At 42.6% G+C, this 26,641-nt stretch overlaps 1 protein-coding gene across 1 annotated transcript; it reads left to right on the forward strand.

Annotated features, from left to right (window-relative positions):
* The first annotated feature begins 1,154 nt into the window (after positions 1–1,154).
* On the forward strand, positions 1,155–25,065 carry ITM2B (integral membrane protein 2B). Its single transcript, XM_083402898.1, has 6 exons — positions 1,155–1,577; positions 15,131–15,259; positions 18,058–18,264; positions 20,852–20,962; positions 22,275–22,425; positions 24,391–25,065. Exons 1-6 carry the CDS (start codon positions 1,458–1,460, stop codon positions 24,477–24,479), a joined length of 807 nt encoding a protein of 268 aa, XP_083259024.1. The 5' UTR covers positions 1,155–1,457; the 3' UTR covers positions 24,480–25,065.
* Positions 25,066–26,641: the final 1,576 nt, after the last annotated feature.

Raw genomic sequence — 26,641 nt, forward strand, 5'->3', positions numbered from 1 at the left:
GGAGTCCCCCACACCCGCCCAGCCCATCCCCCCAAAAACAGTACTTCGCGGTAGCTTCGCGGGCTACCCAGAGCTGCTAAGGAGCTTGTCGGGGCTGGCGGGGGAAGCCCAGGTCCCCCCCTCCAGCCCCAGGGACCACACATTCGCTCCATAAGACACACAGACATTTCCCCTTAGTTTTCAAGAGGAAAAAAGTGTGTCTTATGGAGCAAAAAATACGGTAATACTCAAATTTTAATTTTTTGGAATATTTTTCTTACAAGGTCTTATTTCCTTACATGTCAGCATTTAATGTTCTACTGACTGTAAATTCCTTTTTCTCTCCCCCCGCCCCAATAGTCAATTTTCATAGCTTCATATTCAAAGATCCCAAAATTAAAACAAGTCTGCACTTTCAGAAAAAAGCCTACAATAACCAATATTATTTTAATTTTTAAGATGTACAACTTTGTTTCATTAATTTTTTTCTAATACAGCTATGGATTGAAGGAAAGTTGTACAAAATGGCTACCCAGTAGCCATCCCCCCGATGTCCTCAACTGGGAGAAAGCTGCACTCGCAGAGCTCAGGCGATGCTGGATTTCAGCATAAATGTCAGCCCTTGTGGAAAGGTAGCTGCCCAGGTAGAAGTGATTTATGCTTGGATTTGTGGCGCTGCAGAGGGGTGTTTTGCGCTTGTTGGTGCAGCACTTTGTTTTTGCGGATGTTGAGTGATAGGCCAAGCTTTTCATAAGCTTCTGCAAATATATTTAGGATGATTCGGAGCTCATCCTGAGTGTGCACACACTAGGTTGTCATCAGCATATTGAAGCTCCATGACGGAAGTTATGGTGACCTTACTCTTTGCCTACTCAAATGAAAGAGATTTCCACCTGTTCGATAAATGATTTCTACCCCGGTGGGGAGTTTGACAATGTGTAGGATCATGGCCATGAAAATAATAAATACGAGTTGGGGTGACAACCCAAGCCTGTTTAACACCTGATCCCACTGTGAACGGTTCACTCTGGAAGCCCTGGGCCTGTCCTATTTGCGGGCTAGGGAGAAAGACGTTTCTTTTCGTGTTTTTTTTCCGCTGGCCAGGTGCAGGTTTGCGGGGAGGCAGCCGGGCGAGCTGCCCCAACGGGGCCCGGCCAGCTGAACAGCCAGAGGCGAGGAGGAGCCGTCCGCCTGCAGCCCGCCTTTGGCGCGCCTCTCCTGCGGGTCGCTCCGGAGGCAGCTCCCCCCCCCCGGGCCCGGTGCCGCCGCCGCGGCCTTGGCTCCTCCCTCGCCCCGCCCTCTCCCGCGGTCGCTTGCCGGGCTGGTTGGGCGCCTGAGCGAGGAGGAGGCGGAGAACGTAGGAAAGGGAGGCAGAGGCGCAGGAGCGGCGCACACCTAGGCCCCAGCCGCACCCTCCGCCGCCGCCAGCCCAGCGGAGAGCCGGAAGCTCCCGGGATCGCCGCTCAGCCACCGCCATCATGGTGAAGGTGTCGTTCAACTCGGCGTTGGCGCAGAAGGACGCCGCGGGCCGGAAGGAGGAGGACGAGAGCAAGGAGGGCAGCTGCAGCCAAGTGCTGATCTTGCCCCCCGGCGCCAAGGTGAGCGGGCGGGCGGGCGGGCGAGGGGGGCCGGCCCGCTGGGCTCCGGGGCGGCGGCTCCGTCCGCCAGGCCCCTTCGGGAAGGAGGCCTGCGGGGCGGCCCGGGCGGAGAGCGGTTCCCGGCCGAGCGCCTTGCAAGCGCCGCGGAAGAGCTCGGGGCGGATCTAAAATGGCTGACTCGGGAAGAGCCGCCGAGCTTCGCCCCCTGCTCTTGGGCGGCCTTGTTTTCTCCGGGCCGCGCTCGGAGCTGCCTCCTCAGTCCCGGGGGCGGCGGGGCCCTTGGGGATGCCGAGTGGGCCTCGGTCCGCTCCGCCGCAGTTGCCCGAGCCTCGTTCGCAGGGAAGGAAAGACGTGCGTGGGCAGATCCGCCCTGCTCAGGTCGCCGCGTCTTTTGCAGCAAGACGGAGGAAGGTGAAGCGTTGTTGTGCCAGCTTCCCAGACGGGTAGGATGTTGCCGCAAAAACAGCGCAGACAAACAGATCTATTGTGTCGGAAGCTTCATGGCTGGCATTTCCTCCAAGCGCAGGGAGTGTAACCGGTTTTCTTTACACCTATATTTCTGCCCGCTGAAAAGCACACTGATGAAGTAGTCTATAATCAAGGAAAACCTGTGTTAAAATTAATAATTGCTCTTCACATTGCCACATGATGGTCATATTGTACCAAATTGTGATGACATCAAGTAAATCATTCGTTTTATGCAGTGAAGCAATGAATTTAATCTCCAATAAGGCAGTGGATGAGCCATTTAATTTCCATAATCCCAGTCAAATTTAAACTGTCTTGCGCAATTCTGATAAGTTTTTGATTACCATTTTATAATGATGGTACACGGTAGTTAAAATAGTCTGGCGTGTTCTGACTTTCTAAAGACTAAACAGTTCATATTTCCACTTTATAGTTCTCTAAGCTGCAACTGTATGTATATACATTACTACAGCAAAGAGGAAATAGGTTTCATCAACCTCAAGCTATTGAAACTTTTGCCATGGTTCCAAATTTGGCATTCCTAGGTTTGGGTTTAAGCTGTTTGGAAAACGGATATACAATTGTTCTTCAAAATGGAGGCAAAAATTAATTATGAGATTAGTGACTTTTACTTTTTTTAAAATGTTTTCACTATCAATTGGCACAGTTAGATCTGCTCAGTATACTGTGTTAGATTCCAACAGTCTATCTTCAGTTCCTCTGATATTTTAGCTGCAGTAGACAAAATATCTTTTGCAAAGTTGGTGCTATCATTTGAGGTGGAAAGGTGTGTGTGGGGGGGGTTAATTTGGTCTTTGTAACAGCTGTTCAAGAAGCTGCTGCTTCCTCCCCCACCGTTCCTTACTTGGGATCCAAGATCTAAACAGTTTATTGTGGGGTTGAGGTAGGGATGACCCTTTTTTATTTCCCTTGAGTTGCTGGTTTGTGTTATCCAGCAAGGGCCTAGAATTAAGGAAATTAAAAGAGGAACTGAAGCATACAAACTTTCCTGGTATGTTAGTGTTGTTTCACTCTTCCTCTCTGACTCGATTTAATCTTGCTTTATAACAAGAGCTACAAAATCAACTGGGCAATGCAATCAGCTGGACTAAGCCAAAAGGAATCCCCCTTGCCCAACACTTTTCAGTGTCTGCCTTGCCTGGAACATTACCTGGAAAATGAACAGATTTGATGCCTACACTTCTGTGCAGTGGGCCTGCCACTTCCACAAGAGTTCGGTTACAGGGGTCTGTGCATAAAGGCAAAATTGGGAACCTCCTGAACTGCCCTCCTGTGAGGTAGGGGGCTGCATACTGGGGCCCTGGGAGGGCCCTGAGAGCTTTCCAGGCCCCTCCTGTGACTTTCCCAGACCCCAGTAAGTGAGGTGGTAACTCCTTTACTGGGTTTGGGGACATTCCCAAAGCCCTCGCTCTGCCTTCACCAAAGTCGGGTCACTGAGGGAAGGAGGCATGAGGGCTCCAGCCTTGTCCCAGAGTCCTGGCACCTCATTCGCAAAGTCTGGAGACTGTTTACTTGGCTTTGGGAAGGTGGCTGAAGGATTTCTGCTCTCCATTCCACAACAATACTTTTAAACATGTTCAGCTGTTTCAGAGATTTTTCCTGGGGGGTGAAGTCTAAGCTACGTAAAACTTGCTCCAGATAACATGCTAACTACAAAGAGAGGCTTGATTCATTAAAACATACATCATAATCAATACCAAAATACATTTTTATTAGCACAAGCTTAATGATGGATTACCTTGACTGAGCACAAGTGACCCTATCATTGCCATAGCATGGCTCAGATTCACTGGCCTCAATTACGTATTTACATATGATTGCTGCCAGGAAATAGACTAGGAGTACAGTGGCATAGCAAGTAGATTTTGACCCATTTGCTGTTAATTTACTCAGTACAGTGGTACCTTGGTTCTCAGACTTAATCCGTTCCAGAAGTCCATTCCAAAACCAAGGCACGCTTTCCCATAGGAAGTAATGCAAAATGAATTAATCTGTTCCAGACTTTTAAAAACAGCCCCTAAAACAGAAATTTAACATTAATTTTAGTATCTAACGAGACCATTGATCCATAAAATGAAAGCAATAAACAGTGTTAATGGTTCTCTTGCCTTTGCTGCTTTTATTCATTTCCACAGTCACATAATCAATCGATCAGTAGCTGAACTGGGTTCTACACAGTTACAAAAACAAAGTCGCAAGTCAGCCACAAAAATGAAAAAGCCACACAAACAAAAAGACAAAAAATAGCTAAAACAAAAGCACCAAATGTAAGATCCAAATATCACCTCAGAACACCTCAGAAACAGAATACTTCTTTTGGAATGGTAGGGCACAAATTAGCAGCACAATACTAAAACCGGAAGAGGAACTTTTCAATTACACTGGTAGGACACAAATTAGCAGCGCAACACTAAAAAATGGACGCTCAGGACTCAAAGCGGAGCATGTTCGGCTTCCAAAACAAAGTTTGAAAACTGGAACACTCACTTCCAGGTTTTTAGTGTTCGGGTTCCAAGTAGTTCAAGAACTTAGCTATTCAAAAACAGAGGTACCACTGTATATGGGGTTAGGTAAAGAGCCACGGGTGGCACTGTGGTCTGAACCACTGAGCCTCTTGGGTCAGCAGTTCAAATCTGCATGATGGGGTGAGCTCCTGTTGCTCTGTCCCAGCTCCTGCCAACCTAGCCCTTTGAAAGCACATCAGTGCAAGTAGATAAACAGGTACCACTGCAGCGGAAAGGCAAATAACATTTCCGTGTGTTCTGGCTTCTGTCACAGTGTCCTGTTGTGCCAGAAGCTGTTTACTCATGCTGGCCATGAGCCAGAAAGTTGTCTATGGACAATTGCCAGCTTCTTTGGCCTGAAGGCATATGAGTGCCACAAGCCCATAGACACTTTTGACTGGACTTAACCTTCCAGTGGTCCTTTACCTTACCTTTACCTATCTGGGGTAATCCACACATCCTGACCTCCTTTAAAACAATCCTGTGGAATGCACGAATGTATATACTCTAAATGAAATCTTGTATGAGAATAGTGCCTTCATATATTTTTACATGCTCCAATTTAGGTTGCTGTCCTTATCTACCTGGCATTGTAGACTCAGTACCATGCTAACAGTGCTGAAAACCTACTGGTCCACTTTCCATGTGTAACACTAAGCCAATTTAATGAGTGAGTGTGAATGTACTCCGCAAAATTTACAGCTGCTTCACTTTTCTTGCAATCCTGCTGCTGCCATGTTATGAATGGGGCAAGACAAAGAGAGAAGCAGCTATGGCTTGATTTAGCAGAAAATGCAGATTAGGCCACAGACCTAAGTCATGCTTAGAACAGGCTGTTTGAAATTGCTAACTTATGAGTGTAACATGTTGGGCACGATGCGCTGGATCCCAACACCTTTCCATTATCTGAATAATATATGTTGGTGATGCAGTTCCATTCAGGTGTACCTTTTTTCCTTTTGGAAAAAAGTTATGTGTAGAACCATAATAACTATTGAGACATCACTCCCTGTGCTAGGCTACAGCCCAGTGAAGTAGGTGCTATGAAAAGGCAATCCATCTTCCTTGTGTGGAGGATTCTTTTGGGAAACAATCCCCAAAGAATACGAGAAAGCTTGGGGTGCAGCTTGTGGTTAGTGAGCAGAGTTTCACCAAGAGTTCTGGCTTGAATAGCTCAGTTGGTAGAGCATGAGATTCAGCTGAATTTCCCAGTAGTGGACGGCAAACTGCAACATGGTACTTGCTTTGTGGATATGGAGATTTGCACAGTGTACCTAACCAAGGATCCTGGGGAGGCAGGGAAACATCCCTGCTCTCTGGGTGACTATAGTGAAAAGTGGGGAAGAAAAAGAGAAAGAGACATAAATATCCTGCGCCAGATGTTGGAAGCATTTGGGTCTGGTCCGACTTGCAGGTATAGGGCGATATACTACTACAGTAGTAAATAAACCGTTTTGACCTCTTGCATTTTCCTGCAGAGATGCTTTAAATTCTAATCAGGTTGAGTACTACTTTGGGAGATTTTTGTTTCTTTCTTTCAGTGTTAGTGTACATCAGGGGTGGCCAACTCCCAAGAGACTGCGATCTACTCACAGAGTTAAAAACTGGCAGTGATCTACCCCATTTTGGGGGTTCAGGTCAAAGTTGTTGATCTACCACAGACGTCCTAGTGATCTACCAGTAGATCACAATGATCTACCTGTTGGACGTGCCTGGTGTACATCAAATATGCTAGAGCAAAGCAGCCCATCAGTAGAACAAAAGAGCTTCACATATAATTGTTTTATAAAAAAACCTAAATGGACCCAGTAAAGTGTTTTGGTTTGGCTCACTATGGGGTTATCCACATTGAAGTGTAATGTGGATTTGAAGCTGGTTTAGTCTTTTTTTGTGGTGGCAGCCTCTACAGTCATACCTCGGAAGTCGGGTTTATTTGGGTGGGGAGCAGTTTGAATGATGTGCTGTGCTCCTTCCAAACATGTGATCCTGTGTATGGGGCAGAATATATAAGAGGAAACAAGCCAAACCAGTTCCTTTGTTAAGGTAATGACTTTGGCTGCCTGTTTAAGTACTGCAATTTACCAGTCTAAAGAAGTTGCCATAGAAATAAATGGGTGGGTATCAACGCCCCACCTGGCTGGAAGATAAAAGTAGGTACAGTGGTATCTCTGGCTACCGTATTTTTCGCCCCATAGGACGCACCGCCCCATAGGACGCACCTAGTTTTTTTGGGGGGGAAATAAAGGGGGGGAAATTTATTCCCCCCCCAGACGCGGGGGCTGGCACGGGGGAAGGCTGAGCTTCCCACGACCCCAGCCCCCAGAACAGGCTGCCGCCCCAAGGCTTGCGCGCCCGGCGGGACCTCCTGCAGGAGGCTTGCCGACATCTGCCTGAAGCAGGGGGCAGGCTCCACGGCTCGCCCCCTGCTTCGGGCTTCAGGCTGCCGCCCCAAGCCTCGCGCGTCTGGCGGGACCTCCCACCGGGCACGCGAGGCTTGCGGATAGCTTCCTGAAGCCTGGAGAGCGAGAGGGGTCGGTGCGCACCGACGCCTCTCGCTCTCCAGGCTTCAGCGAAAGCCTGCATTCGCCCCATAGGACGCACACACATTTCCCCTTCATTTTTGGAGGGGAAAAAGTGCGTCCTATAGGGCGAAAAATACGGTAATTTGTTCTGGAGGTCCATTCTTAACATGAAACAGTTCTTAACCAGAGGTACTACTTCTGGGTTAGCGGAGTCTGTAACCCATGTTTGTAACCTGACGTGTTTGCATTGGAGGCCGGCTGGCAGCTGGAGACACAGAAAAATGTTTCCTCTGTGCTGGATTTTGGGGGCTCCCTTGGAAACCAATGGGGAAGCAAGAGCTAGGTAATTTTAATCTGCTTCAGTATGTTAACTTTGTTTGTGTTAAAGTAGGGTTGTGATTTTTTCTGGATTTTACTGTGTTATCTTTTTGTAAACCACTTTTAGGGTTTTACAGTCAAGCAATGTATGAATTTTATGAAATAAGTGAATATAAATAAGATTTGCTGCAGAGCTAATACTGACCTTCATTCAAAGAAAACCAAGCTTTGGGTAAGCGCAGGAACCCCTGGATTCTCTCACTGTTTAGAGATTGGAGAGGCACATAACAGTACATTTCCCTCACTAGTCTGAAAATAATCCGATATGGGAAGAAAATCAGATATAAAGTTGAACATTGTCTGATAGTAGACACCCTGGAACATACAGTATTGGCGGGTTCTTTTTCATGTGTGGTGGCCTCACCGGCTCCTCCTATTTGGGTTTCATCAACCCAACAGAAAGGATGCTGCTTGCTCTTTTTATACTGGCTGTTGCTGAAGGCACATTCATAGTGATTGTTGTTGGTTTTTAAAATCTCTTTTGCACAGAACTGCTCTTGCATGAAACAACTGTATTTTTTAATTTTAAAAATTGCAGGAAATGGAGTCAAGAAAGGAAAACAAGGGGTGCAAGGAGGTGACAGACTATTCTGCAAGTAACTCCAAGTTCTTAGCTGCTTTGCAGTAACACACGTGCGCACGCACGCACACACACACACAGTGATGTTAAATTCTCGAGAATATTCTCAATTACTGAGAATATTAGAGAATTTTCATTTAAAATAGGAGAATTCACCTTTCTAAGGTGATGGCACCAGTAATTGTCATGTTAGGAATCATAAAACCCACTGACAATTACCCCTTCCTCTTGGTTCATGTGGGAACCAATGACACTGCAAGCAATAGCCTCCAGAAGATCAAAAGAGACTACAAAGCTCTGGGCAGGAAATTGAAGCAATTAAATGCACAAATCGTCATCTCATCTGTCCTCCCAGTTGAACGACGTGGCCCAGGGAGAGAGGGGAAAATAGTGGAAGTAAACAGCTGGCTTCGCAAATGGTGTAAACAGGAACGGTTTGGATTCTTAGATCACGGACTGCAGTTTCTTGAAGATGGACTTCTGGCAAGCGATGGGCTGCACCTCACAACGGTTGGGAGGAATGTTTTTGCCAAAAAACTCAGAAACCTCATCAGGAGGGCTTTAAACTGACTATTGTGGGGGAGGGAGACAGTGCTCCTGAAGGTAGGAGTCTATCAATTGATGAAGATGATCATCCAAATGTCATAGACCAAATGGAGCAAACAGCAAGCAGACCTAGTGGTGGGAGGAAAAAATCCTTAAATAAGAGACACGGGGGAATGACTAATGGACTTCAATGTCTGTACACTAATGCACAAAGCATGGGAAATAAACAAGATGAGCTTGAGCTCTTGGTACAGCAAACTAAATATGACATAATAGGCATCACTGAAACCTGGTGGGATAAGTCCCACGATTGGAATGTAAAAATGGAGGGATACAATCTATTTCAGAGAAACAGACCAGACAAGAAAGGAGGAGGAGTGGCGTTATATGTCAGGGATGTGTATACCTGTGAAGAGATCCAAGATTTAGAACCTCAAAGCCAAAGTGAAAGCATTTGGGTCAAAATTAAGGGAGAGAAGAATAACAGTGACCTCATTGTGGGAGTTTACTATAGATCCCCAAGCCAAACAGAGGACATAGATGATGCCTTCATGGAACAGATGGCCAAGCATGCAAAAGGAAGGGAGATAGTAGTAATGGGAGACTTCAATTACCCAGATATATGTTGGATGTCAAACTCAGCCAAGAGCATAAGGTCAAAGAGATTCCTCACTGGCCTTGCAGACAACTTTATTGTCCAGAAAGTGGAAGAAGCAACAAGAGGAACAGCCATTTTAGATCTGGTCCTAACCAATGTCGATGACCTGGTTAATGGGGTAGAAGTGGAAGGATCATTAGGCGCAAGTGATCATGCTCTTCTGAAGTTTACTATACAGCGGAAAGGAGCAGCCAAGCATACTAGGACTCAATTTCTTGACTTTAAGAAAGCTGACTTCATAAAACTTAGGGAAGTGCTGGGTGAGATCCCATGGACACTAATACTAAAAGGAAAGGGAGTTCATGATGGCTGGGAGTTTGTTAAGAGGGAGATAGTAAAGGCACAACTTCAGGCAATACCAATGAGACGGAAACATGGAAGGTGCCTAAAGAAGCCTAAAGAAGCCAGGGTGGCTATCTAAAGAACTTTTAACGGAGTTAAGATTAAAAAAGGATGTGTACAAAAAATGGAAAAGGGGGGAAACCACCAAAGAGGAATTCAAACAAATAGCCAGCACGTGTAGACACAAAGTCAGAAAAGCTAAAGCACAGAATGAACTCAGGCTTGCTAGAGAGGTTAAAAGCAACAAAAAAGGCTTTTATGGGTATGTTCGTAGCAAAAGGAAGAACAAAGAAACAGTGGGGTCACTCAGAGGAGAAGATGGTGAAATGCAAACAGGGGACACAGAAAGGGCTGAACTCCTCAATGCCTTCTTTGCCTCAGTCTTCTCCGATAAAGAAAACAATGCCCGACCTGAAGAATTTGGAGCAAATGATTCAGTAGAGAAAACACAGCCCAGAATAACTAAGGAGATAGTACAAGAATACTTGGCTAGTTTAGATGTATTCAAGTCTCCAGGGCCAGATGAACTGCATCCAAGAGTATTAAAAGAACTGGCAGATGTGATCTCAGAACCATTGGCAATCATCTTTGAGAATTCCTGGAGAACAGGCGAAGTCCCGGCAGACTGGAGGAGGGCAAATGTTGTCCCTATTTTCAAAAAGGGGAAAAGAGAGGACCCAAATAATTACCGCCCAGTCAGTCTGACATCAATACCAGGGAAGATTCTGGAGCAGATCATTAAGCAAACAATCTGTGAGCACCTAGAAAGGAATGCTGTGATCACCAATAGTCAGCATGGATTTCTGAAAAATAAGTCATGTCAGACGAACCTGATCTCATTTTTTGACAGAATTACAAGCCTGGTAGATGAAGGGAACGCAGTGGATGTAGTCTACCTTGATTTCAGCAAGGCATTTGACAAGGTGCCCCATGATATTCTTGTAAAGAAGCTGGTAAAATGCGGTCTTGACTATGCTACCACTCAGTGGATTTGTAACTGGCTGACTGACCGGACCCAAAGGGTGCTCATCAATGGTTCCTCTTCATCCTGGAGAAGAGTGACTAGTGGGGTGCCACAGGGTTCTGTCTTGGGCCCAGTCTTATTCAACATCTTTATCAACGACTTGGATGATGGACTCAAGGGCATCCTGATCAAATTTGCAGATGACACCAAACTGGGAGGGGTGGCTAACACCCCAGAGGACAGGATCACACTTCAAAACGACCTTGACAGATTAGAGAACTGGGCCAAAACAAACAAGATGAATTTTAACAGGGAGAAATGTAAAGTATTGCACTTGGGCAAAAAAAATGAGAGGCACAAATACAAGATGGGTGACACCTGGCTTGAGAGCAGTACATGTGAAAAGGATCTAGGAGTCTTGGTTGACCACAAACTTGACATGAGTCAACAGTGTGACGCGGCAGCTAAAAAAGCCAATGCAATTCTGGGCTGCATCAATAGGAGTATAGCGTCTAGATCAAGGGAAGTTATAGTGCCACTGTATTCTGCTCTGGTCAGACCTCACCTGGAGTACTGTGTCCAGTTCTGGGCACCACAGTTCAAGAAGGACATTGACAAACTGGAACGTGTCCAGAGGAGGGCAACCAAAATGGTCAAAGGCCTGGAAACGATGCCTTATGAGGAACGGCTAAGGGAGCTGGGCATGTTTAGCCTGGAGAAGAGGAGGTTAAGGGGTGATATGATAGCCATGTTCAAATATATAAAAGGATGTCACATAGAGGAGGGAGAAAGGTTGTTTTCTGCTGCTCCAGAGAAGCGGACACGGAGCAATGGATCCAAACTACAAGAAAGAAGATTCCACCTAAACATTAGGAAGAACTTCCTGACAGTAAGAGCTGTTCGACAGTGGAATTTGCTGCCAAGGAGTGTGGTGGAGTCTCCTTCTTTGGAGGTCTTTAAGCAGAGGCTTGACAACCATATGTCAGGAGTGCTCTGATGGTGTTTCCTGCTTGGCAGGGGGTTGGACTCGATGACCCTTGTGGTCTCTTCCAACTCTATGATTCTATGATTCTATGATTCTATGATTCTAAGGTTTGGTATAAGGAAACTCAGTAGTTAAATCATATTTTATTCTTCCATTAGAATGTGTACATGTTATAGGACAAGTCAAAAAATACAATTGGCATGTTAAGGTTTGATACAAGTAAATTCAGTAATAGGCTATCCTGTGCTTCTAATAGCGCTAACACTTAACTGTTTTGGTGACTAAAACACAGCTTGATAAACAAAACTTTATCCATACATATAAAAAAGAAGCCTTTAACATTAAATATGTTATCATTATATGATAATATCTTTCAGTATGTCACTCTCTTTTAAATGGCACTGCAGAAACCAGTTACTGGCATTAAATAATAAGATAGAAATGAAAAGCTGTTTAAATCAAGGCCACCTCACATGCTGTTACACATAATTTTATAGGCTTGGGTACTTTAAGTGTATAAAGCATTAAAGCTACTTTTGTAAAAAAAATCACACTGTATGGCCAGGGGTATGGCATTGCTAAGAATAAGGTCACATCAAAATAGAAAAAGGCTATTACATGTAGTTGAAATACATAGGAATTCTAATGTTTATCAGATTAAATGAATAGCATTTTTAAAACTAAAAAAAATTGTTTTCTGTAGTTCACATTTCAGAACTGTCAGTGGTGAATGACACAATGCCAAATAATGTAACTGGATCAAAAAAATCATTATTCATTACTTACACTGGCAATATCACAGCTTGACTTATTATTTACTAGATTTTTTTAATGTGAGTTGTAAAACTGGTTCTTGCATCAGAATTTATAGTTTGTGAAGAATATTCTCCAGAGAATTTTCTAGCAGAGAATGTTCTCACCTTACCTCACTACACACACATACCTTTGCAAATCTGGTATATTGAAAAATGTGTATTAAAAAAAGTAAATGTTTGAGTACCCTTGCTTTCTAGCCAGATTTATTCCTACAGTGCCAGTGATGCAGCCAGCATAGCTTTGTGCAGGTGAGCAAACGTCTTCTCAAAACACGCTTGGAAGTGGGGGATGGGCCAGCTTGGCAATGATGATACGCTTACAGAGATGTGACCAATTTTCAGTTACTTGATCTTCAAGAGAAAGCAGGGCCTGTGTCTGTCTGTTTCTCTTTCTCAGATACTTGCAAGCATGCCCAAAGTGCACCTCAGGTTTCTGGAATTTAAGGAGGGCAGGAAGGGCTAATTGAATGGAGGGGACAATAGCATACCGTGCAAGTACATCCCATAAAGCACTGCCCACTAGTGTGGATGTTGAGATAAAAATTGCAAGCTGTCATGTGTGGAGGAAAGTGTGCACATGGAAACAGTGACCCATGTACAATGAACAGCCCAGTCTGGACACAACCCATGCCATTGCCGTTAGCAGGTGTTTTTGCTTTTTCTGTTGTCTTTATATTATTGCACTAAATGCACTTTATTATACGAACAATGTGTGTTCATTATATACTGTATTTTTCGCCCTATAGGACGCACTTTTCCCCCTCCAAAAATGAAGGGGAAATGTGGGTGCGTCCTATGGTGCGAATGCAGGCTTTCGCTGAAGCCTGGAGAGCGAGAGGCTCTCGCTCTCCAGGCTTCAGCAAGCTCTGCATAACCCTCCGGAGCCCGGCGCCAAGCCGCGCCGGCCTCCGAAGGGTCGCGCAGAGCTGCCTGCCCTCCCGGGCTCCACACAGCTCTGCACGACCCTCCGGAGCCTGGCGTCAAACCGCGCCGGCCTGCGGAGGGTTGCACAGAGCTGCCTGCATTTCGTAGCCTCTTCAGCGTGCCCGGGCTCCGCACAGCTGTCCGCAAGCCTGGGGAGACCGGCGCGGCTCCCTAGGCTTGCGGGTAGCAGGCTGTTCTGGGGACTGGGGTGCGGGGAAGCTTGGGCTTCCCCTGCGCCAGCCCCGTGCCTGGGGGGGGTAAATTTTTTCCCTTTATTCCCCCCCCAAAAAAACTAGGTGCGTCCCATAGGGCGGTGTGTCCTATGGGGCGAAAAATACGGTAATTGTATTTGCTGTGATTTTCCACCCTAATTTAGAGGGGAAAATCAATTTCTGCTTCTTCCATTCTTTTTTTCCAAGAAAAGCGCTTGAGGTTTGATAGCTGTTCCATCTGAGTTCACTCCAAATTGTACACAGAAACCTTTCTTTCTCAACAATCTTTCTGCCAATTTAGGGTGTCTCTTGATTTCTCCATCCATGGCTTTTTTGCACTCCTTGGCTGTTTCATTCCTACTAGACACTGTGTGAAGGACCTTTCCATTTCACCATCTATTGCCTTCAATTGCCATTTCACTCTCCTATTCTGGTAGTCATTTATCAGTCTTGTTTTCCATAGCCTTTGAGTCCTCTTTAATTCCATTTTCTATTTCATCCTGTTTTCATTTCCCATTTTATCATTTCAGCTCTAATTTCTCTTAATTGCTCATCCAATAATTGCTGTAAGATGCCAACAGTCAATGGTATGCCCAGCAATGTATTTGCCATACTGAATGTACTTGGTCTTGTTAATGGTTCAACCCAGCCACTCCCTTAAGATATTCACAGATATTCACACCTTAAGAAATTCAATCTCCCACCTCCACCATAAGATCTTCACCTCCACCATAAGCTCTTCAATCTCCCACCTCCACCATAAGATCTTCACAGCATTCCCCAAAAATTCCTTTCCCATGGGAGGAACTGTTAAGTAGAGAAATTACTTTCCATTTCAAGGCAAATCTTCTGTAGGGAAACAGAAAATTAAAAACAGAACACTTAGAGCTCCTTTGCCCATTTAAAAACTTCCTTGGATTAAAAAATTAAAGCATGCTTTTTGTTTTGTCTTTAGCCTTTTATAATTGACTCTTCTTAAAATCAGAAAGTAGCTTACACACCAGATGTAAATTTCCACTGACAGACAGCTAAACCTCAATTTCAGAGATAATTCATGATAAATAGGAAAAGGAAGGCTTTCTGACCTTAACTGCAAGTGACACCTCCGGACACAATGCTGGTGCCTCCCTCTTAATTCCCCCCCCCCCCAAAAAAATGTCTGGGTTTCTAGGAGCTGGCAGCTTCTCAGTCTTCTGACTCAGGCAGCAGCTTTTTCAAGTTAACCCCCATTTACTCTTTATCTCTAGAGAGAATTTCAATAACCAGGATTGCTTTGGCTTTCACCACGTAATTATCTCTGTTGGTGAGCTGTCAACAAAAGTTGGTCAATTTGCCATGACCCTCCCCAGAAGGCCTCCCCCCCCCCCCCGGTTATATAGCAATTTCAATATTAAAAAATATACAAGATAACAAGTCAAAGCTCTCATACTAATCCCTTTTACTTAGAAGTAAACAATGTATGTACTAGACATAAACAGCGTGTCTACTTTGATTTTAATGAGTGTACTCTCTGACTGTGAATTAGTTTGGTATCACCCTATGCCTTTACAAAGAACCACATATCCATGCATCTATATGGCCTTATAATGCTTGATGGGCACAACTGATTACTGTTTCCCTTTCTATATTTATAGGATCCAGAGGGCGTGGTACCTATCGCACAAAGGAGGGCTTGGTGTTGGTGTATGTGTTTTGGATTAGCTTTTATGCTTGCTGTGGTGATACTTGGGGGTGCCTATCTATACAAGTATTTTGCATTCCAGGTAGGTTGAATATATTACTTAAATGAGTAAATACTTTAATTCTTCTCTTGGTACTATTTTGACAATTTTATGCTAGTTACCCAACTTTAACTCTTCTAAAAAAAGTGAAGGTAAAATCCCCAACATATTTTAACCGCTAGCCCTTGTATACTTAGAGCTAATTCACATGTTAATTCCTGCATTTAACGTGGATGGCCAGGGATCATCAGTTTTGGGGGACTGGTTTTACTTGCCAGCCCCAAATCAGTTGTTGTTAGGACACTTCTTTCCCAAAGATAGGTCTCTGAAACTTTGTATGAGCTCAGGGATAATAAATCTGCTCCTCTTTCCAGCTTCAAGCTTGGATTTGAGAGCTGAAACAAACCTTTCCCCAACAAATTAGAGATAGAGGGAGGATAGAGGCTTCTTCTGCATCTGCATCTAATGGCTGCTGCAAGCTCAGCTACAGATGGGTGCTTCAAGCTCAGAACTGGGAGAGTTGAGGCGCTGTCAGGCACAGATGCAAGCCTGTGTAAGCCCTCTTCTTCCATTGAGCACCGAGCACAGATTGAGGCAGAGACAAGATGGGAAGACTTAAGGCATGGGTAGGCAAACTAAGGCAGATCTGGCCCAATCGCCTTCTCAATCCAGCGCACGGATGGTCTGGAAATCAGCGTGTTTTTACATGAGTAGAATGTGTCCTTTTATTTAAAATGCATCTCTGGGTTATTTGTGGGGCAAGGAATTTGTTCATTCCGCCCCCAAAAATATAGACCGGCCCACCACAAGGTCTGAGGGACAGTGGACCGGCCAACGGCTGAGAAGGGTTGCCGACCCCTGGCTTAAGGGTATGAGGGAGTGGAGATTGGGAGTTGATCTGTTTATTTCCCAATGAACTTTTCCATTAGAAAAATGAGAAAATTGAGAGAAAATTAAAAATTGTGCAGAAGTTTTTCAAAATGATATATGAAATCCTCTTTCAATCATTGTTTTGAATTTTTTTTTTCAGCCAACTCACTTCCTCAAAACAACTAGATACAAGCTTCAAAGGCAATAATGTTATTAGCAATGATGACACAAAGAATCAGGCATCAAAAAAGTAAAAAACTTATTAATGATTGGAACAAATTCTTAACATATACAGAAAAAAACTTAGGTAATATTAAAATTACAGTAGGTGATATATAAAATCTGTGAAGTGGAGATATAGAAAGAGAGAATGGAGACCGCAGAAAGGTAGGATGATTAAATAACCTAGACCGGGATGAAGGGAAACACCTTTCTTTTTTATCTTTATCTTTTATATTTTTTCTTTCTTTTTTCGGTACTACTTGTACGTTATGATTTCCTTTTGGATCTTCTATTATGTATGTATGTATGATTTCTTTGGAAAAACTTAATAAAAAGAAAATGGAAAAAAAACAAAACAAAAAAAGGCAATAATGTTAGTGATTAGTGATTGAATTCTCTGAATTGCTAAGTAAGGATTTGGTGCTGCAAACTACTTTAAAAGCTTCAGAATGCAGAACACTTAAAGTATTTGATCTAAAGGAGTAGTCTTGCATCAACCATATTGCCCCTGCAACATGGCTGCTAAACATCTTTACACTATAGCCTATAACACCCTTCAGATTCCTCCATATTGTGCAACTAATGAAAAATGTGATGCATGTTTGAAAATGCATATGTGCAATCAGGGAATAAATTTAACATGAAAAACTGGGGAAACGTCTTTCATTTTTTTTCTTCAATTCATTGAAGCTCAAAGTTAAAGTTCAAAATCCAAAGCTATACATCTGAAAGATGATGATTAGATGAGGAAAAAAAATGGGTTATTCTGTTATTTTCAATTATATATTGAAAATTGATGGAGTAGGGTATAAATAATTCAGGGTTCAAGATAACTAATCAATTATGTGCATACATGACATCAGCTTCCTGTTTATAATTATGCTACAGTAATATCCAAATTTACTGCAGTTCTTTAAATACATTGAGTTGAATCCAGACTTGGTCAAAACTGAATTAACATCTACTGATTTCATACTTGAAGCATGACTAATAGGAATATTTTTTTCTATAGGAAAACTCTAAATACAAGAATAGTTAGAATTTTTTCCTCTAAAAGCCAAAGTTTCTTCAGCATAATGCTGGTCTAAATATTGGTTCCAAACCTTCATAATAAAACTTTCCTTTATTTTCTACAGTGTTCATAGTTTCAATTTTAAACTGTTAAATTTTATTTTTAATTAAATTTTCCTGTTAAGAAAATAGGATATTATAAATATTTATAGCAAAGCTTCCAGGTATTTTGCAAAAACACAGTACGTTATATGTGATATTTTATTGCTTTTAAGAACATGCAATAATAATAATTTTGCCCCGCCCATTTGGCTGGGTTGCTCCAGCCACCCTGGGCAGCTTCCAATTCATAAAAGCATGATAAAAATCAAACATTAAAAATGTAAGCTTAGGAGATGCAAGTCTAGGTTTGAAAAGAGAATCCATAATGTATTTCTTTTTCCCCAAACCACTCCCACAGTATTTTTAATTGACTTTAAAACTTAACAGATATTTTAATTGATTTCCCCCCAGAAATTTCCTGTCTCTAGCTGGACACCTGGAGCTGCCTGGGTTACACCTGCTCTTCACGCCCTGCCTCCCCTCCACTCTGCTTCTTGAAATACCTTTGAGATGAAAGAAAAAATAGCACTTTAGTGCATAAGGAAGGGATGTGGTACATAGTAATGATTTAAAGGTGATTATAAGTGCCTGAAAGCTTGCATAATATTTGCTTTGCTTTTAACTTTGCCCTTTAGGAAAATGGTGTTTACTTCTGTGGAATAAAGTATATTGAGGATGGCTTAACATTAAGTGAGCCAGATTCAGGCGCCCCGGCTCCCCGTTACCAGATCATTGAAGAGAACATTCAAATCCTCAAGGAACAGGAGGTGGAGTTCATCAGTGTGCCTGTTCCAGAATTTGCTGACAGTGATCCAGCTGATATCGTTCATGACTTTCACCGGGTAAGGACAGTCTGTAATGCGAGTGAGAGGTTCTTGCCATATCCTTATTTGTAGCCATGGATTGGTTGTGTTGACTTTCAGAAGCAGGCTCCGACTGGGCTGGGAAAGGCTGGTATCTGAGACCTGGAGAGCTGCTGCCCGGTGGCATAGACTAGGGTGGGCAACGTATTTTCACCCGAGGATCTTATTTGTTCTGGAGGCTGCATGCCAGGAGAAGGCAGTGCCATCATGAATAAGGCCACTGCTCACATGCATCCACAAGTGACACAAAAGCGATGCATACACTCAAGCAGCACACACATACCAGCTTCTCATGTGCCGTACTTTGTGTAGCCTTTGGGAACTGCCACAGGGGCTTTGAGATGGCGGCTTCATGCCATGAGTTATTGCAAAACACTCCAGCTGTCTTCTCTACCCTTTCATGATGGAACTGCCACTCCTGACGAGTTCATTGAAGATCCAGCGCTCAGGCTGTGTTGGAAATGATGCCCTTTTCCAGTAATGCTCAGATACTGACACTGATTGGTGAACGTTCTGGCGCAGAAGTTGTATTGTGAAATTGGAGAGAGGCCAGCATGGGGCAGGTGAAGCCAGAGGAGGACCACTAGCCACTGGCAGTTGACAAAATTTGTTATATATTTGATTTTATTGCCAATGCCACAATGCATTCAAAATCAGGGAGTGTCTCGAGCCCAGATAAAAATGCTCAGGCCGTTCATCATCCTTGTGTAGTAGAGAATATTCGAGCTAGCTGGACTGATGATATGATTCAGTTTAATACAGCTTCCTATGTTCCTGTGAAAAAACATAGTTGCAATAACTGCAACCACTGAGCATGTCCTAAAGCCTGTGAACCACAGGTTTTGTGGGAACCTGGGGTTTGGAATGTGGCAGGTTTGGAAATGGGAATTTTCAGTCCTTAACAAAAGTCCTGATTTCCTTCCCTAATTCATGGCCCAGACAAGGAAATGATGGATCCCACACCCCGCCACTGATTATGGTAAAAAAATTATGATGCGAATACAAGGGAGCTCTGCAGCAAAACGTTGCAGTGCATCTTGCTCCTAACAGAAGTACTGTTCTAGGCTTCACGCAGCCTGAAACAGGAACCTTGCACTGCTTGGAATTTACCATGGGCACTTTCCCACTTTTTCCTGCCTGTGCAAAAGGGCTCCAGATTGGTATGGAACAACATTTTATTGCTGCGTAGTGTAGTGAGGAGGGTAATTCACTGCTTGCCGTAATGCTTTTAAGGGCCTGTGCAGGTAAGCATCCTCACTCCCTTTTTCATTGTTTTTTCTGTTACTCCCTTTTCAACGTTCCATGGTTTATCTTCCCACAATCATCAGACTTGCATCATTTGCCCAAATTCCAGTTCCTTTAATCTCCCTTGCAGTGGAAGTGAGAGCTGCCCATAGAAAGCAGTTGGAAAGCAAATTGTTTTAACATGGCTATGATTGAGCGGCACTGTTTATATTGTCCCCCCACCCACATTGTTTAGGGAAGTTTTTAATGATTGATGTACTTTTAATCTTTTGCTGGAAGCCACCCAGAGTGGCTGGCGGAAAATAATAATAATAATAATTAATAAAAAATAAAAATTACTAGACTCAAACAAGCAGCCGCCCGGAGTTCATGTTTCTGGTATTCATTGTGAACTAATCAGTTTCCTCCATACAGTCAGTTATATCCAGCAGTTTCCTTCCTGCAGAATGGGAATGGGGATGCTGTGATCTTCAGGTGTTGCCCTCCAACTCCTATCAGCCTGAGCCAGCATTCTCAGTGGTTAGGGACCCTCAGTGTACTTTCAACTGATGAGATATGTGGCTATTTGAGTTTACTTTTAGATGAAATTTCCTCCCCTTCTCTCTGTCTCCCTCCAATTTTTTTACTGCTCTAGAAAAAACCCTCAAATTATGATTTGTCTACCTTGCATAAATTGGGTTGTCTTACTGTAGTAACTGAAATTCAACACATAATGATAGAACCCTGCATATTAATCTGATATTTATTTTAGAGAGCTGAATAAGGAAAATCACATTAAGCACACTTTGAGTGTCATCTACAATTTTGGATAGTTTGCATGTGACTTGAGATGCCTGGAACTTGGGGGTTGTACTGCATAATAACAATTCTCCTCCAAATAGTTTAAATCACATGCCTAGAAAACCATCACATTTACAATTTGAAAACATTTAGTACATAAAAAGTACTAGGTTTTATTATGTTTTGCACTTCTTAAATTAGGCCTGGGATATTCATGCAGCAAAATGGGGTGGTGGGAACCTCAGTTGGCAGAATGGTTTGTGCCGCTTGAGGTAATTGGATCACCTTTTTTTTAGTGCTTCCCAATGTGAAAGACACTGCTCCCCCCCCCCCCCCCCGGAAGAAACAACCACAGAAAACTAGCACAGAAGGCTGGACTTTCCTTAGTGCTAGTTTTGTTTTATCTGAAGGGACATTACAAATAGTATCTGCAAAGGCAGGCATTCGGCCGGAAAATGAAGTAGCAATTAGAATGATTATTCATACATAATTTTGTATGTTTAAAATTACTAACATGCTATTTGTGACATCTTCTCATCAGAGACTTACAGCTTACCTTGACCTCAGCCTGGATAAATGCTATGTTATTCCTCTAAACACGTCGGTTGTTATGCCGCCTAAAAACTTTTTGGAGTTGTTGATCAACATCAAGGTATGATTAAAATTCACGCTTCTTTTTTAATATATTCAGGCTAGATGATTAAACTTTCATACTGGAGATATAAGTGTATGTAAACATGAAAGAGCACTTAATGTACTACAGGACAGCAGAATGTTGTAACTTCATTAGCTAATTTTTTATTTATAAAGTCATTTTAAGAATTAAAAAATAATAATTACTCTGTACACAATTCAAAAGCATAAATTACATTGTTTGAAGAATGTGGTTTAAGGCTACCTTGTCTATAATCGGTTAATTTTTACATTATAGCATATACATAACACTTGTTTACGCATTCAAACAACTTCTCAACAAGAATGCTGTTTCACAGAATAGGGGCGGTCACACTGAAAGCAATGCTTGGAGCTGTGGTTGACCGGGCTTCTGATATTTCTGAATTTTTTCAAGGAGAAACTGTCTTGCAGAACACAGTGACTTACTGAGTAGATAAGAGTTAAGGGGGTCTCTGAAGTAGCCTGGTCCTAATCAGTTGTTTTGAAAAATCTTAATACAGATCATTAATATTCGTTTTTTAAAGTAATCTTGTCTTGAGGGCCAATTTTTGCTAGTAGCCAAAACCTTTCAGTTTAAATTTGAGTTCCCCATTATGTCCAAATTGAGAGAACTGCAGTTCACTTTAGTTATGGAAGGGTTGCCATACGTCCGGAATTTCCTGGACATCTCCAGAATACTCCAGTCTCTAGCTGTGTCTGGGTGGAAATCGGTCAAATGTCCGGGAAAATCCGGATGTATGGCAGACCTTGTCGGTAGTGCTGCTTTTGCTTATTTTCCTTTAAAAAATTGGCCAAAAAAGCTCAACAAGTTTGGCCAAAAAAAGTAGAACAACATTTCTGCCTGGATTTTCACTGTTTGAAATATGGCAACCCTAGCTATGGCTATTTTAAAAAAAATAGTGTTATAGTGGTAGCATTAAGCCAAAAACCTTTCGGCGGCTTTGAGAGATCTTATTGAATATATTAACAGGGCAAAACTGCCACACTCCTTGACATTAGCCTTGGCAGAAATATATGATACAATAGTTATCTTTTTATTTATATCAACTGTCCATCAAAACGTGTCACCATTTCTCCTCTATTATGTTTTATTGTTTTCTAAAGTGTGCAAAATTGATAAAGAGTATTTTTTAAAAGCAGTTTCCTTCTACCTTCTGCAAGAAGTCCCTCCCCTCCAACACACATTCTGCAGAACTGAACTTTTCCCCCCTGCAGAGCAATTGTAAAAACGACTCATATGACATCATTATTGAGACTATACTGTTGCACTTTTATTTGGGTTGATGCAGGCTGGAACATATTTGCCTCAGTCCTACCTGATTCATGAGCAGATGATAGTTACTGATCGTATAGAAAATGTGGATCAGCTGGGCTTCTTCATCTATCGCCTCTGTCGTGGCAAAGAGACCTACAAATTGCAGCGCAAGGAAATGCTGAAAGGTATGGTTGGCATGTGGATGGGGAAAAAGAAAGGTACCTCAACTCTGTTGCGGGTGATGGCCCTCCTGTCAAGTGCCATATAAAATAGTGAAAGGGTAGCGTCCCAGTGCTCTGTATTCATATTGTGACAGCCTGAGACTTTGCAAGTTTGCTGCAGTTCAAGTGTAATCACGTTTGTTGGCCCTCATGCTAAATAGTTACATTCTCACATGGCAACTCTTAGCACTGAGGACAGTTTTTTGTGCCGTTGAATATTGTGCCTTGTGCACTGTTGCGATATCAGTAATTGCATGTTTAGCACTGTGGTCTGATTCAGAGAATATGCTTCACTAAGAACTGTAATAATAAACGTATCAATGGAATGGTGAACTCATGGACAAAAGACATAAAACCTATTTCACATGGTACTTCATTATTTAACCAGTTTGCCAGTTTGAATCATGCTACTTTTATGCATCAAGTACTTTGCATAAGATTTAAAAACAGTGCAGTGGGCACCAGTCAGATGTAAGCCAAGTCACCATTATTTTCAGTGGGTGACAGGCATGAGGTTAAACATTTACCATTCAAATCAGGGGACTAAAAATTGCTTAACTTGGGCTGAATCATGAGTTGTAGCATCTTGTGGTATGTTGGAACAGAATTGACTAATTTTGCTGGAGCATTGTTTGGGACACAGAAGAAAGGAAGTGCCTGATGTGGATCTGAAGAAGTGTGCATGCACATTAAAGCTTATACCCAGAACAAACTTAGTTGGTCTCTAAGGTGCTACTGGACAATTTATTATTTTTTTTAATTTCGACTGCATCAGACCAACATGGCTACTTACCTGAATCTTGATTACTCGCAATTTTTAACAAAAGTAACTGTTGAGGCTTTCACCACAGCTCTTCGGATGGGTAGGAAGAACATGACAGGGATGGCTGATCTGTGGCTCTTCAGACATTGTTGGACTCCAGCTCCCATCAGCCAGAACCAGCATGGCCAATGATCAGGGATGATGGGAGTTGTAGTCCAGCAATATCTGGAGAGCCAGTGTTAGCTACCCCTGGTATAAGGTGGCATTTCTTGCATTTGCCTGCCTTTGGCAGCAGAAACTGTGAGCTATGCTGGGGCAAAACTGAATTTAGTGGTAGCCTGTTCTAGAGCCTAGATTTGTTATACTTGGCATGACGATCCTGATTAAAGGACAACAATATCAGATGCATCAAGTTGGTTCAACAAGAACTGTACATATGAGCAACTCTCTTGCAATAAGACTGCTCAGAGCAAGTCTTGAGAGAGCCGCTGTGTCTGCTTTTCAGTTCATTAAATGTTTGCAGCTCCCTGCATCATCCAACATCCATAGATTTGCAGCCTCCAGCCTTCACAACCTTCCTATCTTGACTCTCCCATGTAGTTTATATGTAGTAGCCTCTGTGTCTTGCAGGTGCTCATCAATGCCCTAGTGCAGCTGAGGGGCCTGAAGGAAGGTGGTGGTTTGAATTTAAGCCATTTTCTCAGGATAGACAAAAAAACCCCACTCCAATTAAAGACTGAAGTTTTCTTTTCAGAAAAGCAGTTTGCATTCAAAACATTTTCACCAGCACTTTGAATACTTTCTGCCTATAACTGACCTATCAGCTTATAAGAAGTCACAGGGAGCCTCTTTGAAGGCCCAGCACCCATCAGCTGGGAGCAGCTCTAAAGGAAGTTGCTGTAACAGTTCCAGTTACCTCCTTTGAACTTTGGCATACACCAGGCACATGTCATTGTGATGCCCGGCTATTGATGGGTGGGTGGTCAAAGTTGAGGGTGGGGGAGATACGGAGCTGGCCTGCTGGCCAAACCCAGGTCCCTATTAATGACCTACAGAGTCTCCAGTTTGACAGAATCCCTCACAACAGTTTTCACAGGAAGCAAAAGGCAACTCTCATTTAAAAAAAAAAAAATAATATTTATATTCTATTCACTTTCCCACAACAGGAATGCAGAAGCGTGAAGCAAGTAATTGCCGAAAGATTCGACACTTTGAGAACAGGTTTGTCATGGAAACACTCATCTGTGAAGAATAGACATACTGTTGTGACTGAAAATACACACATTGACCCCGCCCTTTATATTATGTGCAGTGATCTTTATTTTAAGTCATTTATGTAAGTAGTGGACAAGGCTTTATAGCTGAATGCCAACACTTTTTATCTTACAATAAACCTTTTTAACGTTTTCCCATATTTTGAAGCATGGTGCCCTTTTTATATGTTTGAATAGCTGCTATATAAAGTCTTAGTTGTTAGTACATTTCATGTAATAAACCTTTAAGTAATACCAGGTCAATAATTTATCCCATTTTAGAGTAAAATTGGAGAATAATTCATCTGAATTTATTATAAAGAATACATGCACAAATGGACTGCAACTCTTGAGATTTTTAATAGCATATTATTTGCAATGTTGGGGAAGCATTGGGAAAACAATTTGTAATAAAAGTGCAATTCATTTTCTTCTTTTAATACAGTCTCATTTAAGTTTGATTTCCAAGTCGCTGTTCTAGTATAAGCATCTGCTGTAACAAAGTTAAGCAGTAACCGAATGTTACTGACATGTATATATGCTATGTATGTGCAGTGAAAATAAATATTACAAACCTGTTTGTCTAAATGTTTTTGTAACTTTTCTTTGAGCAATTTTCTTTATGTGGACAGTATCTCTGGGAATGTTTGAATTACTGGATTTTAATGCTAATAATATTTTAGAGCAGACTTGAGACTAAAATACTACAAATCACCTTTATGGATTAAACAATAGAAACCATTATTAAATGGGAAATCTTAACAAGTAAACAGAGAAAAGTGCTTCATGTTCTCAATTTTGGTTGTCCTTTTTTACCACAGTTAGTTACCACAGTTGCCCCAGTGAAAGGGCCTTGCTGGGTTGCCAGTTGTGTTGCTAGAATGTGCCCCAAAATCATCCAAGTGACCTCAGTGAGCATTTCAATTTCAAATACTCAGATTATTTCTACTTTGAGTTAAGTATTTTTATTTATTTACTTGATTGGGGAGGGCAGCTGTCCTCTTGGCTACACCCATGTCAATGTATTAATGTCCACAGCATTCCCCTGATCCACCAAATTTGTAATTATCCAAAAAAGGAATGAGATTTGTCTGACATGGCTGGGTCTTAGTAATTGCCACATCCTTTTCTAAAGTGCCCACAGACTAACTGTTGAGATTAGCTAGGTTTTTCCTTACCACCTCATTTCCTGTCTTGGGCTGCAGCTCCCTCCTGATATCATTTATGATGTTATCAGCAGGTTGGGCATTATTTTCTTTTTGGATGAAGATGGAGGCAAAGTATGTTGGAATCCACACACACATAAAAACTGCTCTGAAAATGCTTTTTTTTAAAGTGTTCTTAAAAATACAGTACATTGAATTTTCCATAAGGCTCATCATCGCCATCATCTCATTGTATATTGCACTTAAAACACACTTAAAATGTTTTTTTTATTTGCAGCTGTATAGCTGAGTCCTAAGTGTTGAGGAGTTTTGCCTTGTCACCCAATAGCTTTTCTTTGTCTTTTCCACACAAATGACTTACCACTTGCTTGTTCTTCCTCTTGCTTCAAACACAGGCAAAGAAACCTTTATTATTTTTAACGTTTCTTTCAAGCCTGAGCTCATTCTGAGCTTTTATCCTGGCTGACCCTGCAACTGTTGGCTTCTCATGTGATTTCCCCTTTCTTCCATTTTTATACATGCCCTTCTTAAATCTTAGCTCATCTGTAAGCATTCTTTAGATGCCTCCCACTTTCTTGTTGGAACTGTCTGCATTTGGGCCTTCAGTATTTCACCTTTAAGAAACTCCCATCCTTGGACTCCCTTCTCTTTGAGTATTTCTGACCATGAGACCTCACCCAGTAGCTCCTTAAGCTTTTTGAAATTGGCCGTCTTAAAGTGCAGATTGCATGACTAAGTTGCTTTTGGCGAACCAGAGCAGCGCACAGAAACGCCGTTTACCTTCCCGCTGGAGCGTTACCTATTAATCTACTTGCACTTGACATGCTTTTGAACTGCTAGGTGGGCAGCAGTTGGGACTGAGCAACGGGAGCTCACCCTGGGACCTCACCCCGTGGCGGGGACTAAACGCAGCTCTCCCTTGCTTTTGAATCATGAAACCCAGGAGGACTTGATCATTCCCTTCTAGGTTTCTGAGTACAGGTGGTGACTATTTTGTG

Source organism: Podarcis tiliguerta (assembly GCF_965153285.1).
Source record: "Podarcis tiliguerta genome assembly, chromosome: 1".
Classification (NCBI taxonomy): Eukaryota; Metazoa; Chordata; class Lepidosauria; order Squamata; family Lacertidae; genus Podarcis; species Podarcis tiliguerta.